This window comes from Alternaria dauci, chromosome 3 (assembly GCF_042100115.1).
Source record: "Alternaria dauci strain A2016 chromosome 3, whole genome shotgun sequence".
Taxonomy (NCBI): domain Eukaryota; kingdom Fungi; phylum Ascomycota; class Dothideomycetes; order Pleosporales; family Pleosporaceae; genus Alternaria; species Alternaria dauci.
This window is the reverse complement of record NC_091274.1, coordinates 1,269,764-1,290,698: the sequence shown is the minus strand read 5'-3', so window position 1 is coordinate 1,290,698 and position 20,935 is coordinate 1,269,764. Positions and strand designations below refer to the sequence as shown.

Below are 20,935 nucleotides of genomic sequence, written 5' to 3'. Positions count from 1 at the left end.
ATTCATTCGGCGCATCATGCTCCTGACAAACGCCATGCTCAAAGAGCCCATAAACGCCGTGAGCCGCGCGTCAGCTCGCTCAAGGATATCACTACATATATCTTCAGATTCAGAAACAACATGTCGCTCTATAGCTTTGCCTTGGCCTCGGGTTCTGCAGCGCTCGCTTCCTGGTTCCTAGTAACGTTGCCAGTACCGGCGCCTTCTCCGAAGAAGATGACTTCAACTGTCAAATCATCTCTGTATCTTCGGGAAAAGGGACTCGGGAGAGTGAGTAGTGCACTCAGCTGATCCTGATCCTTTCCGCCAAGTGCGTTACGAACAAGATGGGTTGCTGCGTTCTTGTCTTCGACCACAAAGCGCTCATTCAGGCTGGTCTTGGTACCCCACTGCTGCTGGCGGATCGGTGCACGCTGCCCATCCCCTTTCTCACCCGGCTTTTGCTCGACAGGCAGTTGCTTTTGTGTTGACCACCAACTCTTGAGCCAGGATTGAGTCTGTGAACCTTGACCACTCGGATTGCCCTGAGCATCGAGCCATTGACCAACCAGGCCAACGACCTCTTCGTTGGTAAGCATTTCCCACAAACCGTCAGTAGCCATGACCACAAAGTCGCCTTTCTCAGGCTCTACTTTGGTTGTGGTAATAACAGGCTCAGCAGTGACATATGGGGGGGTCTTGAGGAGCGCTGACGGCGACCGTGAAAAGTAGGACTTCTTGAGCTCCGCATTCGTCTCGAGTGACCATTTGTAGGAGGCGTCGCCAAAGGCACGAGATGGCTCTAGTCCACCTAGAATGCGACCATTGCGCACTACATTAGGCTCACCCGGGTGTTCTCGGCGCAGTCGCTCTGCCTCGCTTGTGGTCCCACCGGTTTGGTCTTCAGACAGAGGAGTCACTGTCCACTTGCCATTCGGGCCTCGTCGGCCTAGGATAGCGCGCGAGTCACCCGTGCAGGCAACTCGCAGTAGTTTTGATCGGCTATCGTAGAAGGATAAAAGCGCACAAGAACCGGACAGGGCGGGGGCAAGCAGCTCGGCAGCAGCGATCTTAGATTGAGCCTTCCGAACCTTTTTAACAGATTCATGTACAATCTCGTCATCTAGCTTGATGAAGCCCGTCTTGATGGCTTTGTCGATAGCATCAGAGCTCGGGAAGTGGAGTGCAGGGTCCTCGAGGGCGGACTTGTAGGTGGTGTTGAGCTCGCGTGCGACGTAGGAAATGAGCGTCTGGCGGAGTTTTGCTGAAGTAACCCAGCCACTGTGAGCATTAGCACTGGAATGACGCGTGACCTTGATATAGGCAAGCCTACCTGTGTCCGTCGAAAACACCCCAGAACATCCAGTCGCTGGCGGGGGCGCCATTGTCGGTGGCTGCCAGATTTGATGGCACCTCGATAATCTTCTCGGCATGGTCGTCTTCGATAGGGGAGTTGCTGGGGATCTGCACCACGTCGTATCGCACCACGCCCTGTCCCCTCCCTACCAGCCACGATTCCTCATTTTTCCTCAGCTTGGCAGTAGCTTGGTCGGGGTCCAGCATCTCCAGCACCTTTCTGCCGTAGTCATCCGTCTCTTTTGAAATTGGACCAGAGCCAGTGATTGTTCCTGTATAAAGTTCACCGGGGCCGACGACCAGAGCCTTTCGCGTTGGCTCGCTACTTACGGCGTTGGTGAGATTCCTGGCTTGGTCGGTGGGCGAGTGCGCATGTCCTGTCGACGACTTGTCGTTGTAAGCGTAAAATGCACCCGAGGCGACGGCGACGGCGACTAGCGCACCTGTGAGGGCGCGTAACTGCATCGACGAGGCGAGGACGATGGGCGAGGTGCGCTGGCGGTAGTGATGGTGGTGATGAGCCCGGGGGCCTAGGCCATTGCTCGGCGCGAAGACGCCGACCCGACTGCGGACAAGCTTGCGCAGGCACGGGCGGCGCGCAGAGCGAAGCACTTGGAAGGCAGCCCGCATCTGGCAGGTGGAGTGGAGGATCGTTGAAGTGAGGTTGGCCAGCAACGATGGACTACAGCAGTGAAATCATGGTGCAGGTCGGGAGAACGCTTCATCCAAGCGCCTAAGCGGGGCCAATTATCCCCTGTTCGTACAAAGCCGATTGCGCCTGCGGCTAACATTTCAAACCACCACGACGACGTCATCACGTTACCGCAACATCACGTAATTTTCAAACCAACAAAATGTCCTCGCGAGCATTGCGCCGGGCGCAGCGGGAACTCGAAGAAAAGCAGATACGGGAAAAACTTGCCCAGGATGACCAAGGCGACGACGACGACGACGAGTCGGACACTGAGGTGGCGCCCAAGACAACGGCAAAACCCAGCCTGTTCGCCATGCTAGGCGATGGTGGTGAAGAAGATGAAGAACAAGACGATGAGGAGCAAGACAATGCACACCAAAACGTCGGACCCCAGGCTGGGGATTCTGATGGACACGCCGAGACCGAGTCTGTGCCTGCATCAAAGCCCTCCAAGAAGAGCAAGAAGAAGAAAAAGAAGGCAAAGGCCAAAGGCAAAGCTGCAGATGCCAACAAGACTGCTTCTGCAACCAAGAAGAAGTCGGACCTTGATGAGATCGATGAAGCATTGCTTGCTCTCAATCTGGCTATGAACGGTCGGACCGAGACTGGGTCTGATCAGGAGGATGCTGTTAGTGAAGAGAAACGACAGCTCTTCTCCGTACTCAGCGTGGATACGCAGCATCTTCATGCTGCCAACGAGATGAAGAGGCTGTTTGGTCGAGCAGCTGTGCAAAGTGCGGAAGAAGAGGCGCGGCCTCGACAACGTGGGCAGCAAGGTGGTATCGCCGCTGCAATCGCAGGGCGTAACGCTCCTGGCAACCGCAACCTTGCATCTTTGGGACTTCGAAGAAATATTTTCATCCAAGGCAAAGAGGAGTGGCCGCGAGCTACCTCTGGTGGTCTCGGCATGGAGATTGTTGAGAAGCGACCAGATGGCACAGTTGAGTACAGGTTTGTTCACAACAAAATGTATCAGGATGTCCAGCGACAGTTCCAGATTTGCGTTGCAAGCATGGACTCGGAGCGTATGATCCAACTCCTGCATCACAATCGTAAGTGTCCTCTATGTTTTGTACAAGTCGCATTACTGAATCCATTGTTAGCCTTCCACATTTCCACTCTGCTACAGGTCTCTGAGATTGCAAAGCAACAAAGAGAGGCTGCTGCCGCGTCCGACATGTTAGAACGCGCCCTTTTCACTTTTGGACGCTCGGTACATTCCACCTTCTCTGCAAACTTGGCGGCAGGCAAAGCCCGTATGGACTTTCGCCGTCCGGAGAACCGCGAATTTTGGCTTGCTGTATGGCGCTACATAGCCACGTTGGGTGTTCGCGCAACATGGCGCACGTCCTTTGAGTGGGCTAAGATGTTACTTGCCATGGACCCTGAACACGACCCTTATTGTCTCCGGCTACTTATAGACCAACTAGCCCTAAGAGGACGAGAACCAGGGGCCCTGATTGACCTGGTAGAATCAGACTACTTACAGCGAGAGTGGAAAGTCCCGCCAAATCTCGCCTTCAGTGTTGCGCTTGCTCACGATCGTGTCAAGCAGCCACAAAAAGCACGCTCGACGTTGCGTAACGCAGTTAAAGAGTATCCATGGCTAGCGGCGCGTCTGTGCAAAGAGCTCGACATCTCCCCAATACCAAGACCTGTATGGGGAAAAGAACCAAACGACGAGTACCAAGAACTGTTATGCCAGCTCTATGTACCCAAGGTGAAGGACTTGTGGAACAATACCGAAGGCACCACTTTGCTGGTGGAGATCTGCTACTCTTTCGAAGAAGAGCTCGGAGCGGGGGAGGACCCATATTGGCTTGCGCGACTACCCGAAACGGACCTTGGCAGGCATGTCATTCTTTCGGACAACCAACCGCTCATGGCTCTTCTTGATCCTAAAGTCAAGGCCAAATTCACGTCAGTATCTGACCCACTACCCCCGGATGACAGCATAGAATGCTACGATGCTTCTGTCGTTGGCGCACTCTCAGGGCGTCCCCGCGATGCTGCGGTGCGAGAAGAGCTACTAGCCGAACTCGAGCAATTCCAAATATACTTTCAAAGCATAGGGATAGACAGGTTGGTGCAGCCAGGTCTGGAGCAAGAAGGTCTGGCACAGGTGCTGGAAGAAGCGAACAGCAGCATGGAGGAGTTTGGGGAGAGAACACGCCGCTTTCAGATACTGCGGAGGAGACTGCAAGAAGAAGGCGTGCAGTTGGTATTCGACGGACAAGCTGCCGAGGGTGCAGGCGATGGCACAGGCTCGGAGACGGACGAGTAGCGTTGGAGGGTGATGCTGCGCAATGTGCGACTTGGTCAGTGGGAGCGTCTCACGACAAACGCGTGTTATGTCATGGAATGGCAATGGATACTTGGAAGTAGAGTTTGGCGCCCAGGCGAAAGATGATGCCCAGCATTGCTCAGCCATGGATGTCTTGTCTTGACAGTGATGTGTGATATTACATGTACAGCCCCGCGCGCGTCTTGTGCAGGGCGAATCCCAAGTCTTGCCCCACGCCAGCAATGCTTAGGGCTTGGGTTGCTGAGCAGTATCTTACGATGGAGATTGGTCTGATTTGTTTCTTTTCAGGCTGCAGCTAAATATAATGTAGCCCAAAGGTTTACAGTAGGCGTTATCCTGGCGGACTCTTTACAAAAGTCGGGGCGGATAGCTTCAGGGGCACATGATAGGTTCCCGCTGGAGAAGACGCATCATCTGAAACACATGGGAGTCAAGAGTGGCAGAGCCAAATCAGAGTCAGCCACGTCCGTGCCCGAGTGCGCTAAGAGAGCTGAGAGGGTGTTGCCGGTGGTGGTGAATGTGACGTACAAGAGGATTGTTTATAGTTGCAGGGCTGGATGCCCGCATAAGCCGCACCGCTTCGCCTCAGGCCCTCGGCCAACTCTTCCTGATACCTACCTAGGTATTGTCCGCACGTGCTCCTATACTCGATACGCCCCTCGTTTCTTGTCACCCGTCGACGACAGCCCTGACTGAAGCTCCCCACCACCACCACCGTTTGGCGCCATGAGCGGCGTGCGTGCTCACATTGCCAGTCGGCTGCGCAGCTCTTCGCTCTCAGCAGTGCCCCCACCACAACACAGTTCCAACTACTCGCCAGACCTGGCCAAAATCGCCGCCTCGGTCCTCTACCGCTCGCCGCTGCCTTCGCACGAGGGGCGGCCCGTCTTCATCCTCAACGCCGCCGCTCTCCCAGACTCGCACGAGGCCGACTACGACTCCCTGCTGCCCTATGTTCTTGCGCGTCTGCCAGAAGAAGACGAGCTGCTCAAGGGCTTCGAGTACGAGGTCGTCTTCTTTGCCGGAGACGGCGACGGCTCCGTGACCAGCAAGAAACACCGCCCTGGCTGGGGCTGGTTCCTACAGGCCTACCATGTTCTGTCTAGGGCCATGCGCAAGAGGCTCCAGCGACTGTACATTGTGCACGAGAAGGCGTGGGTGCGCATCCTGACCGAGATCTTCTCTACCATTGTCAGCCCCAAGTTCAGGAGAAAGATTTACCATTGTACGTATCCACACGTCCCCAGCGCGCACCCATGCTGACCGTCTTGCAGTATCCAACTTGACCCAGCTCGCGCAAGAAATCCAGATCCAAAACCTCCTGATTCCTCCTTCAACCTATCTTGCCGACCGCCGAGTGTCAGAACACATTTCCGCCTTCAATGGCAGCGGGAAGCGAGCATTCGGCGCCCGCGCCCCCTTCCCTACACGTGCTGACGGCAAGACTCGCTTTCCGCGCGTCTTGCGAGAAACAACAAGCTTCGTGCTTATGCCACAGAACATCACGTCCGAGGGTCTCTTCCGTGTACCCCCACACTCGAGGCTGCGCGACGCGTTGAAGGAGGCATACGATCGGGGCCAGAAGTACATCGTCTGGAAGGACAACGACGCAACACTTCCCCTGCCGCCCTATCCACATGCACAACACCAAGACGAGATACTAGCTGAAGTCGTCCCGACCGATGCATATTCGGTCTACATGGCAGCAGCCATGATTAAAGCATGGTACGCATCTCTGCGCCAGCCCATCTTCCCAACAGACTCGTATCGGGATCTCAAACGACTCTACGGCGACAGCCAAGAAATCCTTGAACTCGACAAGCTCACAGATCTATTCTCCCCAAGCTCCGAGTGGTCTCTGTTACCTGGCATGTCCCGCGAGATCCTATGTAGACATCTCCTGCCTCTTATGAGTGCGATAGCCGCACGTCAAGAGGAAAACAAAATGACGGCCGAGAACTTGGCTGTTTGTTTCGCACCAGGATTATTGTGTGGTCCTGATCAGCTAGAAGATGCTAAAATGTCTTCCATCATTCGGAGAATCTTTACGCAAGCTATTGACATGTGGACCGAGGGGCTAAGAGAAGCATGTGGACAGACTGAGGAGGCTTTCTATCAAGAGCTCAAGCTGCCTGAAGACGAGAACGACTGGGAAGATCCTGCAGATGCGAAGCGAGATTCTGCCGATAGCAAAGGCTCGCTGGAAGACCAGATGAGCGGTATAACGCTACTCGACAACGAGAAGTTGCCTACCTATCACGAGCCACAACAGACACAGAGTGAGGAATTGCCGCCTCCGTTACCACCACGGTCCCGCGCACCTTCAACGAAATCCTCTGCCGATTCTGTTCAGCGGAAACCTGCACCACCCCTGTCAGTGCCTCCCCGCTACTCTACGGTCATATCCGATGCCCCTGAAGACGTCGCCGAATCACCTGCGACCTACGCTACGACCACCGATGGCTTTGCTCCACCCCGAAATGACGACAACCGCATTGGTCAGCCCCCCAAGGTACCACCACGATGGAATGGACAATCGGATGAGAAGAAGTCTGGTACGAGTAATCCAGTTCCAGTCCTTTCCATGCCAGCATCTACTGGTGCACAAGAAGATGCGTCATTTCCCCACGTTTCTACTACTGCTACTGTTGCGCCTAGACTCAACATTCCTAAAAGGAAAACCCTGACTTCGACGCAGATTGACAATGTCTCCAAGGCCGTCATCGCGCAGGATGAAGCTCACAAACAGCCCATGGGCGGCATGGCGCTTCCTGGGCTTACAGGTAATTACTACAGCAACTCTGCCGTGAAGCGAGGTCCCTCATCCACATACGCATCAAGTGAAGGTGTAACATCGCCTCAAATGGTCTCTCCGCAAAGCGCAGTCTCGGCACCGGCGACGGAATCTGCTTTTCGCCGCCCAAGCATTCCTTTCTCCGCAACAAAGACGAACCGCAGTCCTAGCATAAACTCACTCGCTCGCCCTGTATATCCGGTAACGCCTCAAGTTCCCATCATAAGCGCGCCCACAAAGGCAAGCACCCTTCCCGTTCCAGCCGCTCCGCCCCGCCTCCGCACTCCGAGCCCGAGCCTTATGCAACGCATGCCCAGCTTCGAGAACTTTGCAAAAGACCAAAACAAGAATGGCGCAGAAGCCGACAATGGGCCTGCAAGAGGCAGAACACTAAAGCCCAAGAAGATGAATCTGAAGAAGCAATCGGTCGAAGATTTGAGGCGGTTGTATGAGGAGCGTGCTGGGACCGCTAGTGTCCTTGTTCAAGCTGGAAAACAGAAGGGTGCTTGAGTGCTTTGCAATCATTTTAGGCGGCATGTTGTGTTGATCCCATGTTGTCGGCGTGCCTCTCACGCTGTACTACTCAACTGGACTCGTTACCATTTCTTCGGCTTTCTCACATATGTTTATACCCTTGACGTCTATCACCATCTATACCTATCTATTCCTGCATATCTATACATGTAAGCATGATACTTGTAATACAAACCTTGTTAGTCACACTTCTGCCACCACAATTGCCTGATCAGTCCAGCGTTTTCGATTTGTCAACGGGGAAGCACCACGGTGAGACTACGGTGATACTCAAGTGCGCATAGAGATGCCCTATCAGAATTCCAAGATTGACAACACCTTCGTGTAAGCCAAATTGTGAAAATTGTCTAGTAATGGTTGGTTGCGTGTTGAATATGACCATGTCCATAACAGCTCGTAGCCTGTCAACATTGAACACTCTATGTAAGAGCCACATACATATCGTCAAGCGCCTAGGCGCCACACCTCCGCCAAATCATGTCTAGATGCACCTTCTATCCTGTGCATCTTTCTACGTGGCACTCACTCTTCTGCAAAAACTTATCGAACCAGCTGCTGCCCCAGGTAGGCAACACTCCAATCTTCAGCCTTTGTACCGTCCATCTGTCAGCTCATCGGTCCCTGGTTTCCATTCGCATTCTGCCACCATGCTGAGTCATATTCTTCTTGTGTGTGATGATGGTGCCCTTCGTGCGTGTCTTGCGCGTAACTCACGTTATCCGGATGTTGCGCATGGCCTCCCCGATGTACATACCCAGTATCTGCCTGGCTATGCGGATTGCCATACACACCGGTAGCGAAGCCATTAATATGACTCGATCGCCAGTCCTCACTGATTTTGAAACCATCGCGACCAAGACGATCGCTCATGTCCGTATTGTGGAGCACGCTTTCCAGGCCCATAGGGCTTATTTGTTGGTAGGTGTGACGCGGTAGGATCGGACCTGGCACGCCAGGAATTGGGTTCCAAAACATGGACTCTGCGGGTTCCGTGGTGGGCGACGTCATTGTAGTAGACATGCTAGATGTGGAGGACATGGGCTGCGAGTACTGGTATGTCGACATATGAATCCCAGCATTGTAGCTACTCTGTAAAGGCGTATGCCCGACAACTGGAGACAGATGGTGTTGGCTGGATACCACACTACTTGGTCTCGGATTGGCAGGGTGTGTGGCTAGCTGTAACCGGGGTTGGGGGGCAAACATTGACAAGCTCTCCCTTCTTTGGGCGATAGGCGGGCAAAGGCGACCTGGCCCTATCCGGTTACCGGTAATTGTCGTTGTATTGGGCGGTATCAAAAGAGGGTCTGCCGGAGGACTGATTTGGCCTTTGGGCTTGTTAGGATCCTTTGTTGGTATCAGGGCAGAATTGCTAAGTTCCTCTGGGAAGGGCAACTCCCACGTTTTCGCCAAAGTATATATGATCCGAAAGCTCCTCGCCCCAAAGTAATGGCATACGTGAAGATCATCCAAGCCTCGCATGCCTTCAATGAGGTTTTGTCGAGAGGTATTGTTGTCTTTTGAATAGAGTAGATGCACGATGCAGACGGTGAGTAGTATGTGCGGTATGAGCAGGTGAGCCTGACGGAAACTGTAGAACTTTCGGTAGATTCTGACTAGTTCGGACACTTTGTTGGCTGCGTTGATGCAAATGTCGCGAGGGCGTATGTCGGAGTGAATAAGGTCGACTTTGAGCAACGGGCGGAAGAGATGGACGATGATTGTCCAGTATAGCATGCTGCCTCTACTGTCAGTTCTTGTTCCAGCATCCATGGAATTGTTTGGACGTACTGTAGTACCAGAATGTGGGGCTCGGGTTCTTTCTTGCCGTCTATACCTAAGGAAGGCGGCAGTCTTCGATACCAAGCCTGGTACTTGTGGTAACAATCAAGTAGTTTACTACTTGTAAGCCGCTCCCTTGGCGCAAAGAACATCTGATTGTGGTCGTTGACGAGCTCCGAGAGTGAGGTAAATTCCTGGAGAAACATGCGGGTGGTTACGACACCACCAACTGCGACTTGTAAGGGTGCAGGATGAGCCTCAGGGAGGTTGGAGGTCTCTTCTAGGATGGGCTTATCAAGAGTTATAGCGGCTCGAGGAAGTTGAGATATGCGACCAGTAACGATTGTCCAGACCCTGTGTCAGGTTAGCCTAGGCAATGCAAAGTAGCCAGAATAAAACGTACGTATCTACAGTAAAGCAGCCCCAGAATGTGACTTTTCTCACTTCGACTTCGCTCGGTGTTAGGTCAAGAGTAGCGTTGGTGCCATAGTTCAAATGTAGACCAAGCTCAACACACATGCGAAGACATCTTCCCATGTAGGAAAAGCCGTTGCTTTCTCTCCCTGTACTAGGCTCACGCATCGACATGATGCAGAGTGCCTGAACCGTCGTAAGGCTCGGAGTTTCGTCTTCGAACAACAGTCGCCTGGCCTCAGCGAAGAAGTGGTCGCCAGCTGTGCGGAAGTTGTCGGGGTCGGTGCGGCCCGCTGGATCGTCTGTGAGGTGACATGCGTATGCGCAGATAGCGTTGACCAGCAAGGAACAGCAGTACTTGTCGCGCCCTGCCCTGAAGTCTTTGTAAAAGCACTCTCGGCTGAAGAGAACGTAGAAAGGATGACTCCAGGTGAAGTAGAGATCAAGTAGCTTCTCAACAAACACCAGGTCATCTGTCACGTTGGTCCACGTAGAACCCTGACGCTCTGGCATCACACTGTTGGTACGCAAGCGACCACCAGAGAAGTTTTCATCCTCCGGAACCAGGCCCAGGCTAGCAGAGTGACCAAAGTGTCTGCTTTGGCCGGTTGACGACAGGGCTGGCTTCCCAAACAGCACACTCAGGTCCGACTCGAGACTCTGGACATCGATGGGCTCACTCTGCGTCAGCAACACGTTTTTGCGCCATTGGTCGGCTAGAGAGGCCAGGTCGAGGTTGGGGTCTTTTCGGATGTGGTTGAGGAATTCCTGGACGTGTTCTTCAGGCAGGCGTCTCAGCGAGTTGATGATGAACTCGGCGTTGGATGCATTCTCGGAGCTCGAGGCGGCGACGAGGGAGGCATCGCGTTTGGTGCCAGTGTTGTTGGTAGTGGCGGGAGCTGCCTTGGTACGACGACTTTCGCTATCAGCATCGTAGTAGCACTCAGTCTTGTAGACGGCGGTGCAAGTTGCGCATACAGGAGTGCTGCCGTCACACTGTGAGGAAGGTGTCAGCAAGAGGGCGATTTGCGAAGGGGGCCGGGAAAGCCCCCCGAAGAGTGGCCCAAACAAGAATTGGAAATCGCGTTCAGCGGGCAATGAGTCGTCCGCGGAGGCGAATGTCCAACATCAGGCCACAGGTACGAGCTTCATGTGTCACTGGGTCATGCGCAGTGAGAGGAATGATACTCACTTTGGACTTGCGTTTCCGGCAGGGGACGCAGGCCGACTGTACACAGCGCCGCTTACTGGCTTTGGTATCCTGGGCCTGCGAGCTGTCTTGGTCGTCCCTGTTGAAAGAGGTGGCAGTAGCGCCGCGAGCCATTATTGATCACAAGGGGGGGTGAAGGGACAATCCGCGTGGGCTCCGAGGACAGACGTGTTAGTTATGCCATTCTCTGGGCCGGGAAGGGAAAGTAATACGGATTAGCCACCACGGCCGCAGCAGAAGAAGGACAGCGGATTCGATTTAGGTAGCTGTGACGTTTGCGCCCCGTCGCAACCTCCAACGTGCCTGCCTTGGTTTGTGTTCGGCAAGATACAAAAGCACATGGATGATTTTCGGCAGGGTGGCAAGACTCGAAGCGGCACCCCCCAAGAGAAGAGGCGCGACAGCGACTAGGCCGCTCGATTGGCCTGTTACAGGACCTAGATCGGAAGTCAACCGCCTTTTGCAGTAGCCGGTGGGCGGGAAAGGGTAAAAAAAAGCGTCCACAGGTGTGCCACACATGGGAATTCGAATCGAAGTTCCAAAACGGCATAAATCAGCTGACATGCTTGTACGCGAAAGGCTTTTGCGGAGATGGATGCGACAAACGTCAAGCCGCACTTTGGGACGCTTCGACCAATAGAGCTGGTTTCGGGTACCGCAGCATCAGCTTGCGACAGGACAGATTTTTCTGGAGCACCAGGAGCATCACCCACTAGCTTCGGCATGGCACACCGAGCCCTGAACCAGTCTGCCATGGCCGCGTCACATAGGCTCACGGGGGGGACACGTCCTGGTGCGCAATCTCGATGTCGGCGATACGATAGGGAGCGGCACCTGAGAAGCGCTGCTTGTGGGCAAGAAGATAAACTGGTAAGAAGAAGGGTTGTCATGGTGGAGTATGTCCTATGTCATGCGCTAGCGAAGGATCTCCAGGGTTCTTGCTTTTGGTGGAGAGGAAGGCCCGATAGCATCCGCTGCCAATGCATTGCCGTTGGCCTGCGGTCAACTTCGGCTTGTCTACGCCTCAAGGTATTATCAGGTGGCGATACCCTTTACCATTGTGGCGGAATTGTCTCGCCTACTCTACAACACCACTCACCCTTCAACATACCGACAACGGCCTTGCCCCAAAGGCCCAGATCCAACCACGCCCCTTTTCCTCGCAGCCTGTTCGCATGTGAATTTCTCGTCTCTTCACAACATTGGTCACTTCGGCCGAAGAGTGTGGCCACGTCTGTTCGGAGTGAATTGCCTTTCGATTCGAATGCATGTCGCTAGTCTGACTACTCATTGCTCGGACAAGCTTTTCTTTCAATCCGAACCATCTTCCAAGCTCATCTGTGGGCCTTGAGTTTGTCGAGCCGTGGCGTGTCTATCTGTGCATATCAAGGCTGATAACTTTTCTCCGTCTTGGGGTAATAATGTTGAAAAACCTGCAGCCCCTGACACCTCAACTCCCACCATACCCGGCCAGTATCTTCTAGTCTACTCATGCACCATTGACGGGCAGAACACCCTTTAGCGGTGGCAGCAGACTTCTTGCGCCTTGCCTCGCCTGCTGAGCCAGTACAGCATCCATAATGACCAATGCAGCCATCATCTCAACGATGGGCACTGCACGAGGCACCACACAAGGATCGTGTCTTCCCTTGGCTTCCAGCACGCCTTCTTCCTGGTCGTAGGTGACTGTCGACTGTGCCTGCCCAATAGTTGCTGCGGGCTTGAACGCTACATTGAAGTAGATGGGCGCGCCGTTTGTGATACCGCCTTGGATACCGCCCGAGTTGTTCGTCTTGGTAGTGAGCTTTGGTTTTGAGCGGTATTTGCTTGCGTCGGGGTTCTCGCCAGCCGGAACAGCAGGAGCTTTGATAAAGGCATCATTGTGAATTGAACCAGGCACTTGTGCGCCTCCGAAGCCGGAGCCAATCTCAAAACCCTTGGTTGCTGGTATCGACAGCATGGCATGTCCCAACTTGGCTTCCAGCTTGTCAAAGCATGGCTCTCCCAAGCCCGTCGGGCAGCCTCTTATGACACACGTCACTGTGCCACCTATGCTGTCCTGCGCATCGCGGTACTTGGCAATCAGGTCCTCCATGCGCTTGGTGACTTCTTCGCTCGGGCATCGTACAGGCAAGAACTCGTCTACCTTGGTGCGTGTAATTGAGTCGATGAGCTTGAGATACTCTGGGTTCGTGGATGCGGTGGGGTGTTCGGGTGTGGGAGGGAAGAGGAATTCGTTTCCGATGGAGTTGGTGAAGGCGACAATCTCGATACCGTAGGCTTCGCGCAGGTACTTTTCTGCTATTGCGCCAGCCGCTACTCGTCCTGCGTATTGTCAGCAATTGCGTGATGATTGCGCGCAAAGTCACGCACCAATCGTCTCTCGTGCACTGCTCCGGCCACCGCCCGAACTAGCCTTGACGCCGTACTTTTCCAAGTATGTCCAGTCGGCATGGCTGGGTCGCGGGTACTTGTCCATGGTCTGGTTGCCGTAATCTTGCTTGCGCTGGTTCTCGTTCATGACCCGGATGCCAATTGGGGTCCCTAGTGTAATGCCAAACTCTGTACCAGACTGAATCTCTACCCGGTCCTTCTCGTTGCGGGGAGTTGTGATGGCGGACTGGCCGGGTCGGCGGCGCGTCATCTGGGGCTGGATGTCATCCTCGGTGAGGGCCATACCAGGCGGGCAGCCGTCGATTATTGCGCCGACGGAAAGGCAATGGGATTCACCATAGCTGCGGAGTTTAGTATACTATAGCAGATGGTATAGTGCGTGTGTGCGTACGTGGTGACCCTGAAGTGCGTACCAAAGGTAGACATTGTGGTTGTGGTGTTGGCGGGCTGTGGGATTCGGCTCTCTTCTGAGCAGCAAGTCTAGCCAAGCAACTGTGTAGCTGGTGTATGCAAGGGTGCGTCTACGTTTGGGAAGAAAGGAGAAGGTTAGTTGTTATTATTATAATACTGTCGCAAGTGCAGACGCGTGCGCTAGAACAATCAACGTCAGAGTCACTCTAGGAGTTTTATTTATTTAGCGGGGCGCGGAGTAGAGCCGTCAGGGAACCCGAGATCGGCTCCCGATGGTAAGGCTGGTTTGATTACGTAGACAAACCATGTCACCCTTCGATCGGTGCTTGCACGCACTTGATGGGGATTGAATAATCCAAACTGCCGTTAGAGAAGGGTTCCCAGGATTTCAAGATAAGATCGAGAGAGGCCGACAGGGACATTGGCTTGCACTATGCGCTGGGAACAAGGACGAACACGAGGAGAAGAGATCAAGAGCTCCAGGGCTGCTTCGCTTTAGACGTGGACCAAGCATACATCTAGACTGCTTCAGTCCGATTCAACTGCCATGTTCAACATGGAAGCCGCAGGAATTGGCAAGTTGGCTGGCAGTCTTCGCCCTTGGGATGGTGATTGGTTTATGGCGGCATGAGGGTGTGCTTGCAGGGTCAACGTTGTCGCCCAAGCAGACAACCCCACCCCACATGACATGTGCTGTTCTTGTGCTGTACAAAGCTTCCAGTCAAGGAAGGACTGGCGACGACATGTACGTGGGCGAATGGGCCGAAGAATTGGAAGACAATGGCACGCGCGAGGGCGACTGCGCCTGCGAGCAGTTCCATGGTTGAGAAGGACAGATGACAGGGTGTCAATCGGATCAAGGCAGTGTCAGGCAGAATGAAAGAGCTTCTGGACAAAGCACACCAAGGCCAGACCAAAAGAAAGAAGGGAAAAACTTGTACGAGACAACGGCCACTATGGAGTCAGATGGGTGAATGAATGAGCTCCCATGCGCGCACGTTGCCGACCAACTGGCAGCACGAAGATCCTCCGGGATTACTAGCGCGGACCCTTGCCATGGCTTCTCAAGAAGTTTTGCTTCGAGCCAGCAACACCACCCCCCAAAACACCCCTCTATCCTCCATCGCATCCCCCACCAAACCGCCATTATGACTGAATACGTCAAGGTCGAGAAGATCATCCCCAAGTTCCCGCCGCCGGCGTTCAGCGACATCGCCAAGGCCTCCAACGACGTAGGTTTTGGCTCCCCGCGACGAGCTCCCCCCTTCCCCCCATGGCGCCATTGCTAACGGAGCCGCCAGCTTATCAACAAGGACTTCTACCACACTGCCGCAGGTCCGCGACACCAATTGACCCCCAAGCCCCAGCCCAAGCACTGACGCGCCCGCAGCTGCCCTTGAGGTCAAGCTCAAGGCCCCCAATGGTGTCAACTTCACCGCCAAGGGAACCTCTGCCCACGATGGCCCCGTCACCTCTTCTGTGAGCATTGCCATGGTGCGCGGGAAAAAATGCCATTGCTAACGAATCCACCAGCTCGAGGGCAAGAAGTCGCTTTCCAACGGTACGACCAACCATTCGTTTGTCCCCCGCTCTACAAGCCTCGTAATCCCCATTCACACGTCTTCCAACTTTCACTCTTATATATATTCTACATGAAGCAGCCCCCAGGCAAGACGGGCGCTTCTGTAAGCGGCTACGGAATCAACCTGCTGACAACCGACGACGCAGGCATTAGCATCACCCAGTCATGGAACACTGCCAACATGCTGGCCACCAAGGTCGAGCTCAACGACACCTTCGCCAGCGGCTTGAAGACCGAGGTCCTCTCCAACTTCAGCCCCGCTGCCGGAAACAAGGGCCAGAAGGTCAACCTCCACTTCAAGCAGCCCGCCTTCCACGGCCGTGCTTTCGTCGACTACTCGGCCGCTGGCGCAATTGGCACCACTGCCGATGCTGTCGTTAGCCACGAGGGCATGGTCGTTGGTGGTGAGGTCGGTTACGATGTGCAGAAGGCTGCCATCACAAAGTACTCGGCCGCTGTCGGATACACCACTCCTCTCTACAACGCTGCCGTCACTGCCACCAACTCCCTGAGCGTCTTCACTGCCTCTTACTACCAGCGCGTCAACCCTGCTGTTGAGGCCGGTGCTCGCGCTGTCTGGGACTCAAAGTCTGGCAACAACGTTGGCCTCGAACTCGCTGCCAAGTACAAGCTCGACCCTGCGTCTTTCGCCAAGGTATGATGGCCCCTGATATGCACCAAGGTGTTTGTGCTAATTCTGTACAGGCCAAGATCAACAACCTTGGAATCGCTTCCCTCGCCTACAACACCAAGGTCAACAGCGGCTTGACGTTTGGTATTGGTGGCTCTTTCGATACCCAGAAGCTGAACGAGGCCGGCCACAAGCTCGGCACCAGCTTCACCTTTGAGGGTTAAGCACCTCAAGACTGATATTTGTGGACAAGAGAAGGGGGAAATGGCCTTAGATTTCTTTGATTCTCGCGAAGCGGTATCATATCAATCTAGTGTTGAGGAGCGAGCGTAGTATGGTTTTCTGACACGTACGACGACTTGTCTCAATGCAATATTTGGACTTTCAGACTCTAATATACATTTTCACGGTGATGGCGACCGGTTTTTAACCCTGTGTGATAGTCTTTTCTAGAGCCTTCGTCAAAGTCGTGGAGACTTGATGTGGCGGCACGATTACCCATTTCGTACATGTACTGGGCCTCGAAGACGACAATCTTGAACAAGATGCAAACTGCAAAGTTGAACAAAGGACCTTTCGCGAATGAGCTATGCTGTTTTGTCTACTTTTTGTTCTTTCTAGTGCATGCTGTGCTTGACGCTAAACGTGAAGCCTCCTCTCGGCTCGCTACATTTCACTATGTAGCAATGCCAATAAGTCATATGCGACGTAGAGCTCGAGCTTAGTAGTCGTCACCGCGACTGAGGATCTCCTTGCAGTTGGGGCGGAGTACAAACGTCTGTCGATGCGTTAGCAAATGTGCTTGTAAAGACTAGTCCATTGGCTTGACCACTTACGTGTTCGCTCTGTGCCGTGTAACTACCCTTGATATCGCACAGCGGAGGGTAAGCCTCGACAATACCCGCGCTAACCAGGTTGTTCAAGCCCAGGAGGTACTTGTCATGGCCCATGCGATCGAGGTACCGCCTGCAGAAGGGCAGAGTGCCAAAGTTCTTGGTGATGGAGTTGAGCAGTGTCTTTGCAGAAGAAACACGAAGAGCGACTTTGGGTGCATCGGCCTTTTTTGCGTAATGTGACGTCTCCATCTGCGGTGGTTGTTAGTTGGGCAGAGCGGGCTGAAGATTGGGGTGCGTGACTTACGTCGTCTCGAACATAGCCCTTTCCAGTGCTACCGAATGTTTCAATGGCAAATGTCTCGCCTTCTTCCATCTTTGTCTGGTCGCCGCCCTTGACAATGGGCACGGTCTTGCCGCCATGAATGGTGTAGTGGCCGATGGAATGTCCGTTGAGGTTCCTGATGCACTTGACGGGCAGCATCTGTCCCTTGATCTCCACCTCGTAACTCTCCATGACTTCTTGGATGGCAGCGCCAATATCGCTCATGCGGACATCAATGCCGGCCTCCTTGATGCCCGCGTTGGTAGCGGCCTTGCAGGCGTTGACCAAATTGTCGTATACGGGGTCAAAGGTCAGGGTGAAGGCGCTGTCGACAATGCGACCGTTGATGTGTACACCGAAATCGACCTTCATGACGTCCTCGTAGTTGAGGACCATCTTGTTGCCCGCATTGGGCGTGTAGTGTGCGGCACAGTGGTTTATGCTCAGGCCCGTTGGGAATCCCATGCCGGCTATTTGCGCATCACCGTCCTCGAGACCCTGATGTCCAGTCAGAGCGCGAACCGAGTCCTCGATGCCCTCGGCAATCTCGGTGAGCGACATGCCAGGCTTGATCCAGTTCTGGGCCCATTGCCGGACTTGGCGGTGAATCTCTGAGCCTTTGCGGTATTCGGTGAGGAAGTCGTTGTTCATGCGGTCGAGGTGGCGCTTCTCTTCGGACGTGGTGCGGTACGCGTTCTCGTTGACGTACTCCTGGATTTCGCCCTCGGGATACGAGTTGTTGGGAAAGAGTTCGTCGATGCGGACTCGCGGCGGCGACGTCTGCACCTTGGGTCCTCCGGCGCCGCTGCCTGCTACTCCGGCCTTCTTCTTCTTCCGCGGCTTTCTCTTCTTCTTCTTTTTCGCAACACCCTCGCCGCCTTCGGGCGCACCGTCGTCGGCCTCGTTGTCGTCGTCCGAGTCTTCGTGGTCGGCATCGCCCGTGGGCTTGTCGCCGTCGTGTGCTGCGCCGTTGGCTGCTGTGCTGCTGCTGTCGTCCACTGTGCCCTGTTAGCGGCTGCAACGGGCGCGACGAGGCCGCAGAAGGCCGTACACTTCAAGTTGGCAACGTCGTCGGCTACCTTGGCCGCCATGTTGACTGTCTGGACTGTTCGGGCCGTGTCTCGTGGACAGTCTCGAAATTTACGAGCCTCTCCAACCCGCCCCGCTAACACACGCCCACGCATTTGGTCGATTAGCCACAGCTAACCACGCCAGTCCTAGCCTCAGCCATGACGTCCTCTATGCCTGCCCAGCATTCATTCAAACCCACCCTTTCTGCATGGGCACCTACACACCACCCCCGGATACTGGTAATGGGCAATGCCACCCCGCCCATCTAGTCTCGTGCGATCAATCGCTACATTGTCGGCCCCGCGTCTGCCGGGCCTATCGTCCCAATACGTCTGTCGCGCGTGCCTGCGTCGCACGATACCTGCTCCTCCGCGGCGCGAACAAGTCTCACACTTCCATGCTACCGCACCACGATATGCCGATGCGCTCGTCAACCACTATGAGATTCTGCATCTGACCTCGACGGCTTCTGCCTCTGAGATCAAGCGCCAATTCTACACCCTCTCGAAGAAAAACCATCCGGACCACAACCGCAACGATCCCGAAGCCTCGACACGCTTTGTCGCTATAAGCGAAGCCTACCACGTTCTCTCCGTCCCAGAGAAACGTGCACAGTACGATGCTCAGCTGGAGCATTCGCAACGGCAGTCACGATGGGGACAGAACGGGAGCGAATACCCGCAAGGGAGCTACAGCTCCGCTGCCTATGGCTCAAGACCAGCTAGTGGGCTGAACAAGAAGCGCAGTACCTTCCGGGGCCCGCCGCCCTCATTCTACAAAGCTGGCGGCTATGGACGCCATGGTGCGAAGCGGGCCGAACACGCATACTCGAGCCCACACGAACGAGGCGAAGCAGGCAAGGATGCCGGCCAAGAGTCCTACGGCGAATGGGGTGGGTTTGGTCCAGGCCAACAGAAGCAAGGCAACCAAGTCCCCCATTTTGATGACATAAGACACAAAGAAACGCAGGACAATGTAAACGATCATATATGGGCAAGGCGGAGAAAGTTGCGCAGGAATGGCATCAAGGTGGAAGAGGAATGGGAAAAGGGCAACATGGTGGTCAACTTCCTAGCCGTTTCTACTGTTATCGCGCTCATTGGGATTACGGCCAAGTTCTTTGAAAATCGGCACGAGGCTGGTAGTCAACGTAAGACCAAGGAGAGCGCGTAGGCTGCGTGGACGGTTGAACTAGTGTAGTTTGGCTGACACGTCGGCCGGTCCACAATGAGATTCGTCATGAGTGCTGGTTTCCCCTGATGCCTGTCAGCAAGGTTTTCTCACGCCTGATCTTCAATGATGACTTACGTGGTGATTGTCTCTGTGCTTTTACGATAACCCCAGACGGCATGGGCTACTTTTGACAGAACGCAATGGCAACCCTCCTCTCAATGGCCTGTTGATGGTGTAGAGATTCAAGCAGAATGCCGCTGAAGAATTCAAATCGAGCCCTACCAAGCTTTGATATATCTAACCCATGGCCAATAAATGCACACATCAAGGCTTTTCGCATCCAATCACCCACTCAGATGCTAGTATGCCACCTTCTAGACCCTTCTCATCAGGTAGTCTTCTTAGTGATGCGATATCTGTATACATCAGCTGCTACTCATGGTCGGCTCGTCTGCACTTACAGAAACAGTTTCTCCCTTGAATACACCTCCTTGTCAGGATCATCGGCCACCTCCTGCACGTCGAACATCTTCCGCGCCGTCTTCATGAATGTCAGATCCGCTCGTCTCCTCCGCTTGAAGCAGAAATAGCACACAGTATTCTCGCCGATAAGATCCCTTAGCGTCTGTTGCAGTAATGGAAATGCAGGTTCGAAATATACGCAGTCTGCTGCTAGGATGATGTCCGGGTGTCCTGGCAGGTGTGCCGGCTTCGGTTCACCCCAGTTGTATATCGATGCGCTGACACGAGACTGTAGAGAATTCAACGCAATGTTACGCTTCATGAGTTCAAACATTGGTTCCTGATCTGTGATATGCAGCGTCGTGTCGACCTTGCAACCTATCGCAACCGCCAGCCCGACAAGCCCTCCTCCGGCGCCGAGTTCGACGATCTCTTTGCCCGCGACATCATGTCGATGCTTCCGAAGCATGTATTTGCTCAGGACCATACCGGCCGGCCATAGCTGCCCGCCGCAACCGTTCTTCAGGTCTTCATGAAGCCTGAGTGGGGGTGATAGCAGACCGTCGAAATCTATGTCGGAATCGCCAGCGGGTTTGATGGGCGCTGGAGGAACAAAATCCTGGCCGATGTCAAAGACATGGTTTTCTTCGCCCTCGGACATTTTGAGCAGGTTGGTCAGAGACAACGTTCACAATTCGTAATTTGGAGTTGTGCCTTCCAACCTCGGAAGGTTCGCGCAGGCTCAAAATGACGCTAGTGCGACCGGATGTGGAGATGGATCCGCTGTTGAGACTTTCGTGACGAGGCTTCATCGGCTTTCTTCTGTCCTCCATCGAGTTGTTGGAAACCCACATCCGGACATGGCGCGTTGCAAAAGCATAGTACAAAGTCACAAGCACCACGCATCGATGCTAGGCTGACCATCGGCTAATGCATCGCTCACCCGGCCTTCCTGTCGTTGGCCTTCGACATGCTTCCTTATCTT

The 20,935-nt window shown here is 54.3% G+C and overlaps 9 protein-coding genes across 9 annotated transcripts; 4 read left to right on the top strand and 5 right to left on the bottom strand.

Annotated features, from left to right (window-relative positions):
• Positions 1-128: 128 nt before the first annotated feature.
• Positions 129-1,800, bottom strand: ACET3X_004084 (uncharacterized protein; the record flags this gene model as incomplete). The annotated part of the gene is made up of 4 exons (XM_069450250.1): positions 129-1,260; positions 1,313-1,607; positions 1,666-1,722; positions 1,779-1,800. The coding sequence occupies 4 exons, from the start codon at positions 1,798-1,800 to the stop codon at positions 129-131; spliced, it is 1,506 nt and encodes a 501-aa protein (XP_069308062.1).
• A 389-nt stretch (positions 1,801-2,189) lies between these two features.
• ACET3X_004083 (uncharacterized protein) lies at positions 2,190-4,313 on the top strand (the record flags this gene model as incomplete). The annotated part of the gene is made up of 2 exons (XM_069450249.1): positions 2,190-3,081; positions 3,133-4,313. The coding sequence occupies 2 exons, from the start codon at positions 2,190-2,192 to the stop codon at positions 4,311-4,313; spliced, it is 2,073 nt and encodes a 690-aa protein (XP_069308061.1).
• Positions 4,314-4,897: 584 nt separating this feature from the next.
• On the top strand, positions 4,898-7,849 carry ACET3X_004082 (uncharacterized protein). Its single transcript, XM_069450247.1, has 2 exons — positions 4,898-5,559; positions 5,609-7,849. The coding sequence occupies exons 1-2, from the start codon at positions 5,061-5,063 to the stop codon at positions 7,636-7,638; spliced, it is 2,529 nt and encodes an 842-aa protein (XP_069308060.1). The 5' UTR covers positions 4,898-5,060; the 3' UTR covers positions 7,639-7,849.
• A 1,108-nt stretch (positions 7,850-8,957) lies between these two features.
• ACET3X_004081 (uncharacterized protein) lies at positions 8,958-11,182 on the bottom strand (the record flags this gene model as incomplete). The annotated part of the gene is made up of 5 exons (XM_069450246.1): positions 8,958-8,990; positions 9,121-9,400; positions 9,454-9,798; positions 9,848-10,854; positions 11,051-11,182. The coding sequence occupies 5 exons, from the start codon at positions 11,180-11,182 to the stop codon at positions 8,958-8,960; spliced, it is 1,797 nt and encodes a 598-aa protein (XP_069308059.1).
• Positions 11,183-12,557: 1,375 nt separating this feature from the next.
• On the bottom strand, positions 12,558-13,888 carry ACET3X_004080 (uncharacterized protein; the record flags this gene model as incomplete). Its single annotated transcript, XM_069450245.1, has 3 exons — positions 12,558-13,393; positions 13,442-13,803; positions 13,854-13,888. The coding sequence occupies 3 exons, from the start codon at positions 13,886-13,888 to the stop codon at positions 12,558-12,560; spliced, it is 1,233 nt and encodes a 410-aa protein (XP_069308058.1).
• Positions 13,889-15,021: 1,133 nt separating this feature from the next.
• ACET3X_004079 (uncharacterized protein) lies at positions 15,022-16,310 on the top strand (the record flags this gene model as incomplete). The annotated part of the gene is made up of 6 exons (XM_069450244.1): positions 15,022-15,105; positions 15,175-15,208; positions 15,264-15,352; positions 15,407-15,434; positions 15,602-16,110; positions 16,161-16,310. The coding sequence occupies 6 exons, from the start codon at positions 15,022-15,024 to the stop codon at positions 16,308-16,310; spliced, it is 894 nt and encodes a 297-aa protein (XP_069308057.1).
• A 497-nt stretch (positions 16,311-16,807) lies between these two features.
• On the bottom strand, positions 16,808-18,335 carry ACET3X_004078 (uncharacterized protein; the record flags this gene model as incomplete). The annotated part of the gene is made up of 4 exons (XM_069450243.1): positions 16,808-16,864; positions 16,923-17,171; positions 17,227-18,242; positions 18,296-18,335. The coding sequence occupies 4 exons, from the start codon at positions 18,333-18,335 to the stop codon at positions 16,808-16,810; spliced, it is 1,362 nt and encodes a 453-aa protein (XP_069308056.1).
• Positions 18,336-18,564: 229 nt separating this feature from the next.
• On the top strand, positions 18,565-19,488 carry ACET3X_004077 (uncharacterized protein; the record flags this gene model as incomplete). Its single annotated transcript, XM_069450242.1, has 1 exon — positions 18,565-19,488. The coding sequence occupies one exon, from the start codon at positions 18,565-18,567 to the stop codon at positions 19,486-19,488; it is 924 nt and encodes a 307-aa protein (XP_069308055.1).
• Positions 19,489-19,876: 388 nt separating this feature from the next.
• Positions 19,877-20,611, bottom strand: ACET3X_004076 (uncharacterized protein; the record flags this gene model as incomplete). The annotated part of the gene is made up of 2 exons (XM_069450241.1): positions 19,877-19,904; positions 19,950-20,611. 2 exons carry the CDS (start codon positions 20,609-20,611, stop codon positions 19,877-19,879), a joined length of 690 nt encoding a protein of 229 aa, XP_069308054.1.
• Between the last annotated feature and the right edge of the window lie 324 nt (positions 20,612-20,935).

Coding starts and splice junctions, on each gene's coding strand:
- ACET3X_004082 (XM_069450247.1), top strand. CDS start 5,061: ATGAGCGGCGTGCGTGCTCACATTGCCAGTCGGCTGCGCAGCTCTTCG. Junction 5,560..5,608: donor CAGGAGAAAGATTTACCATT/GTACGTATCCAC, acceptor ACCGTCTTGCAG/TATCCAACTTGACCCAGCTC.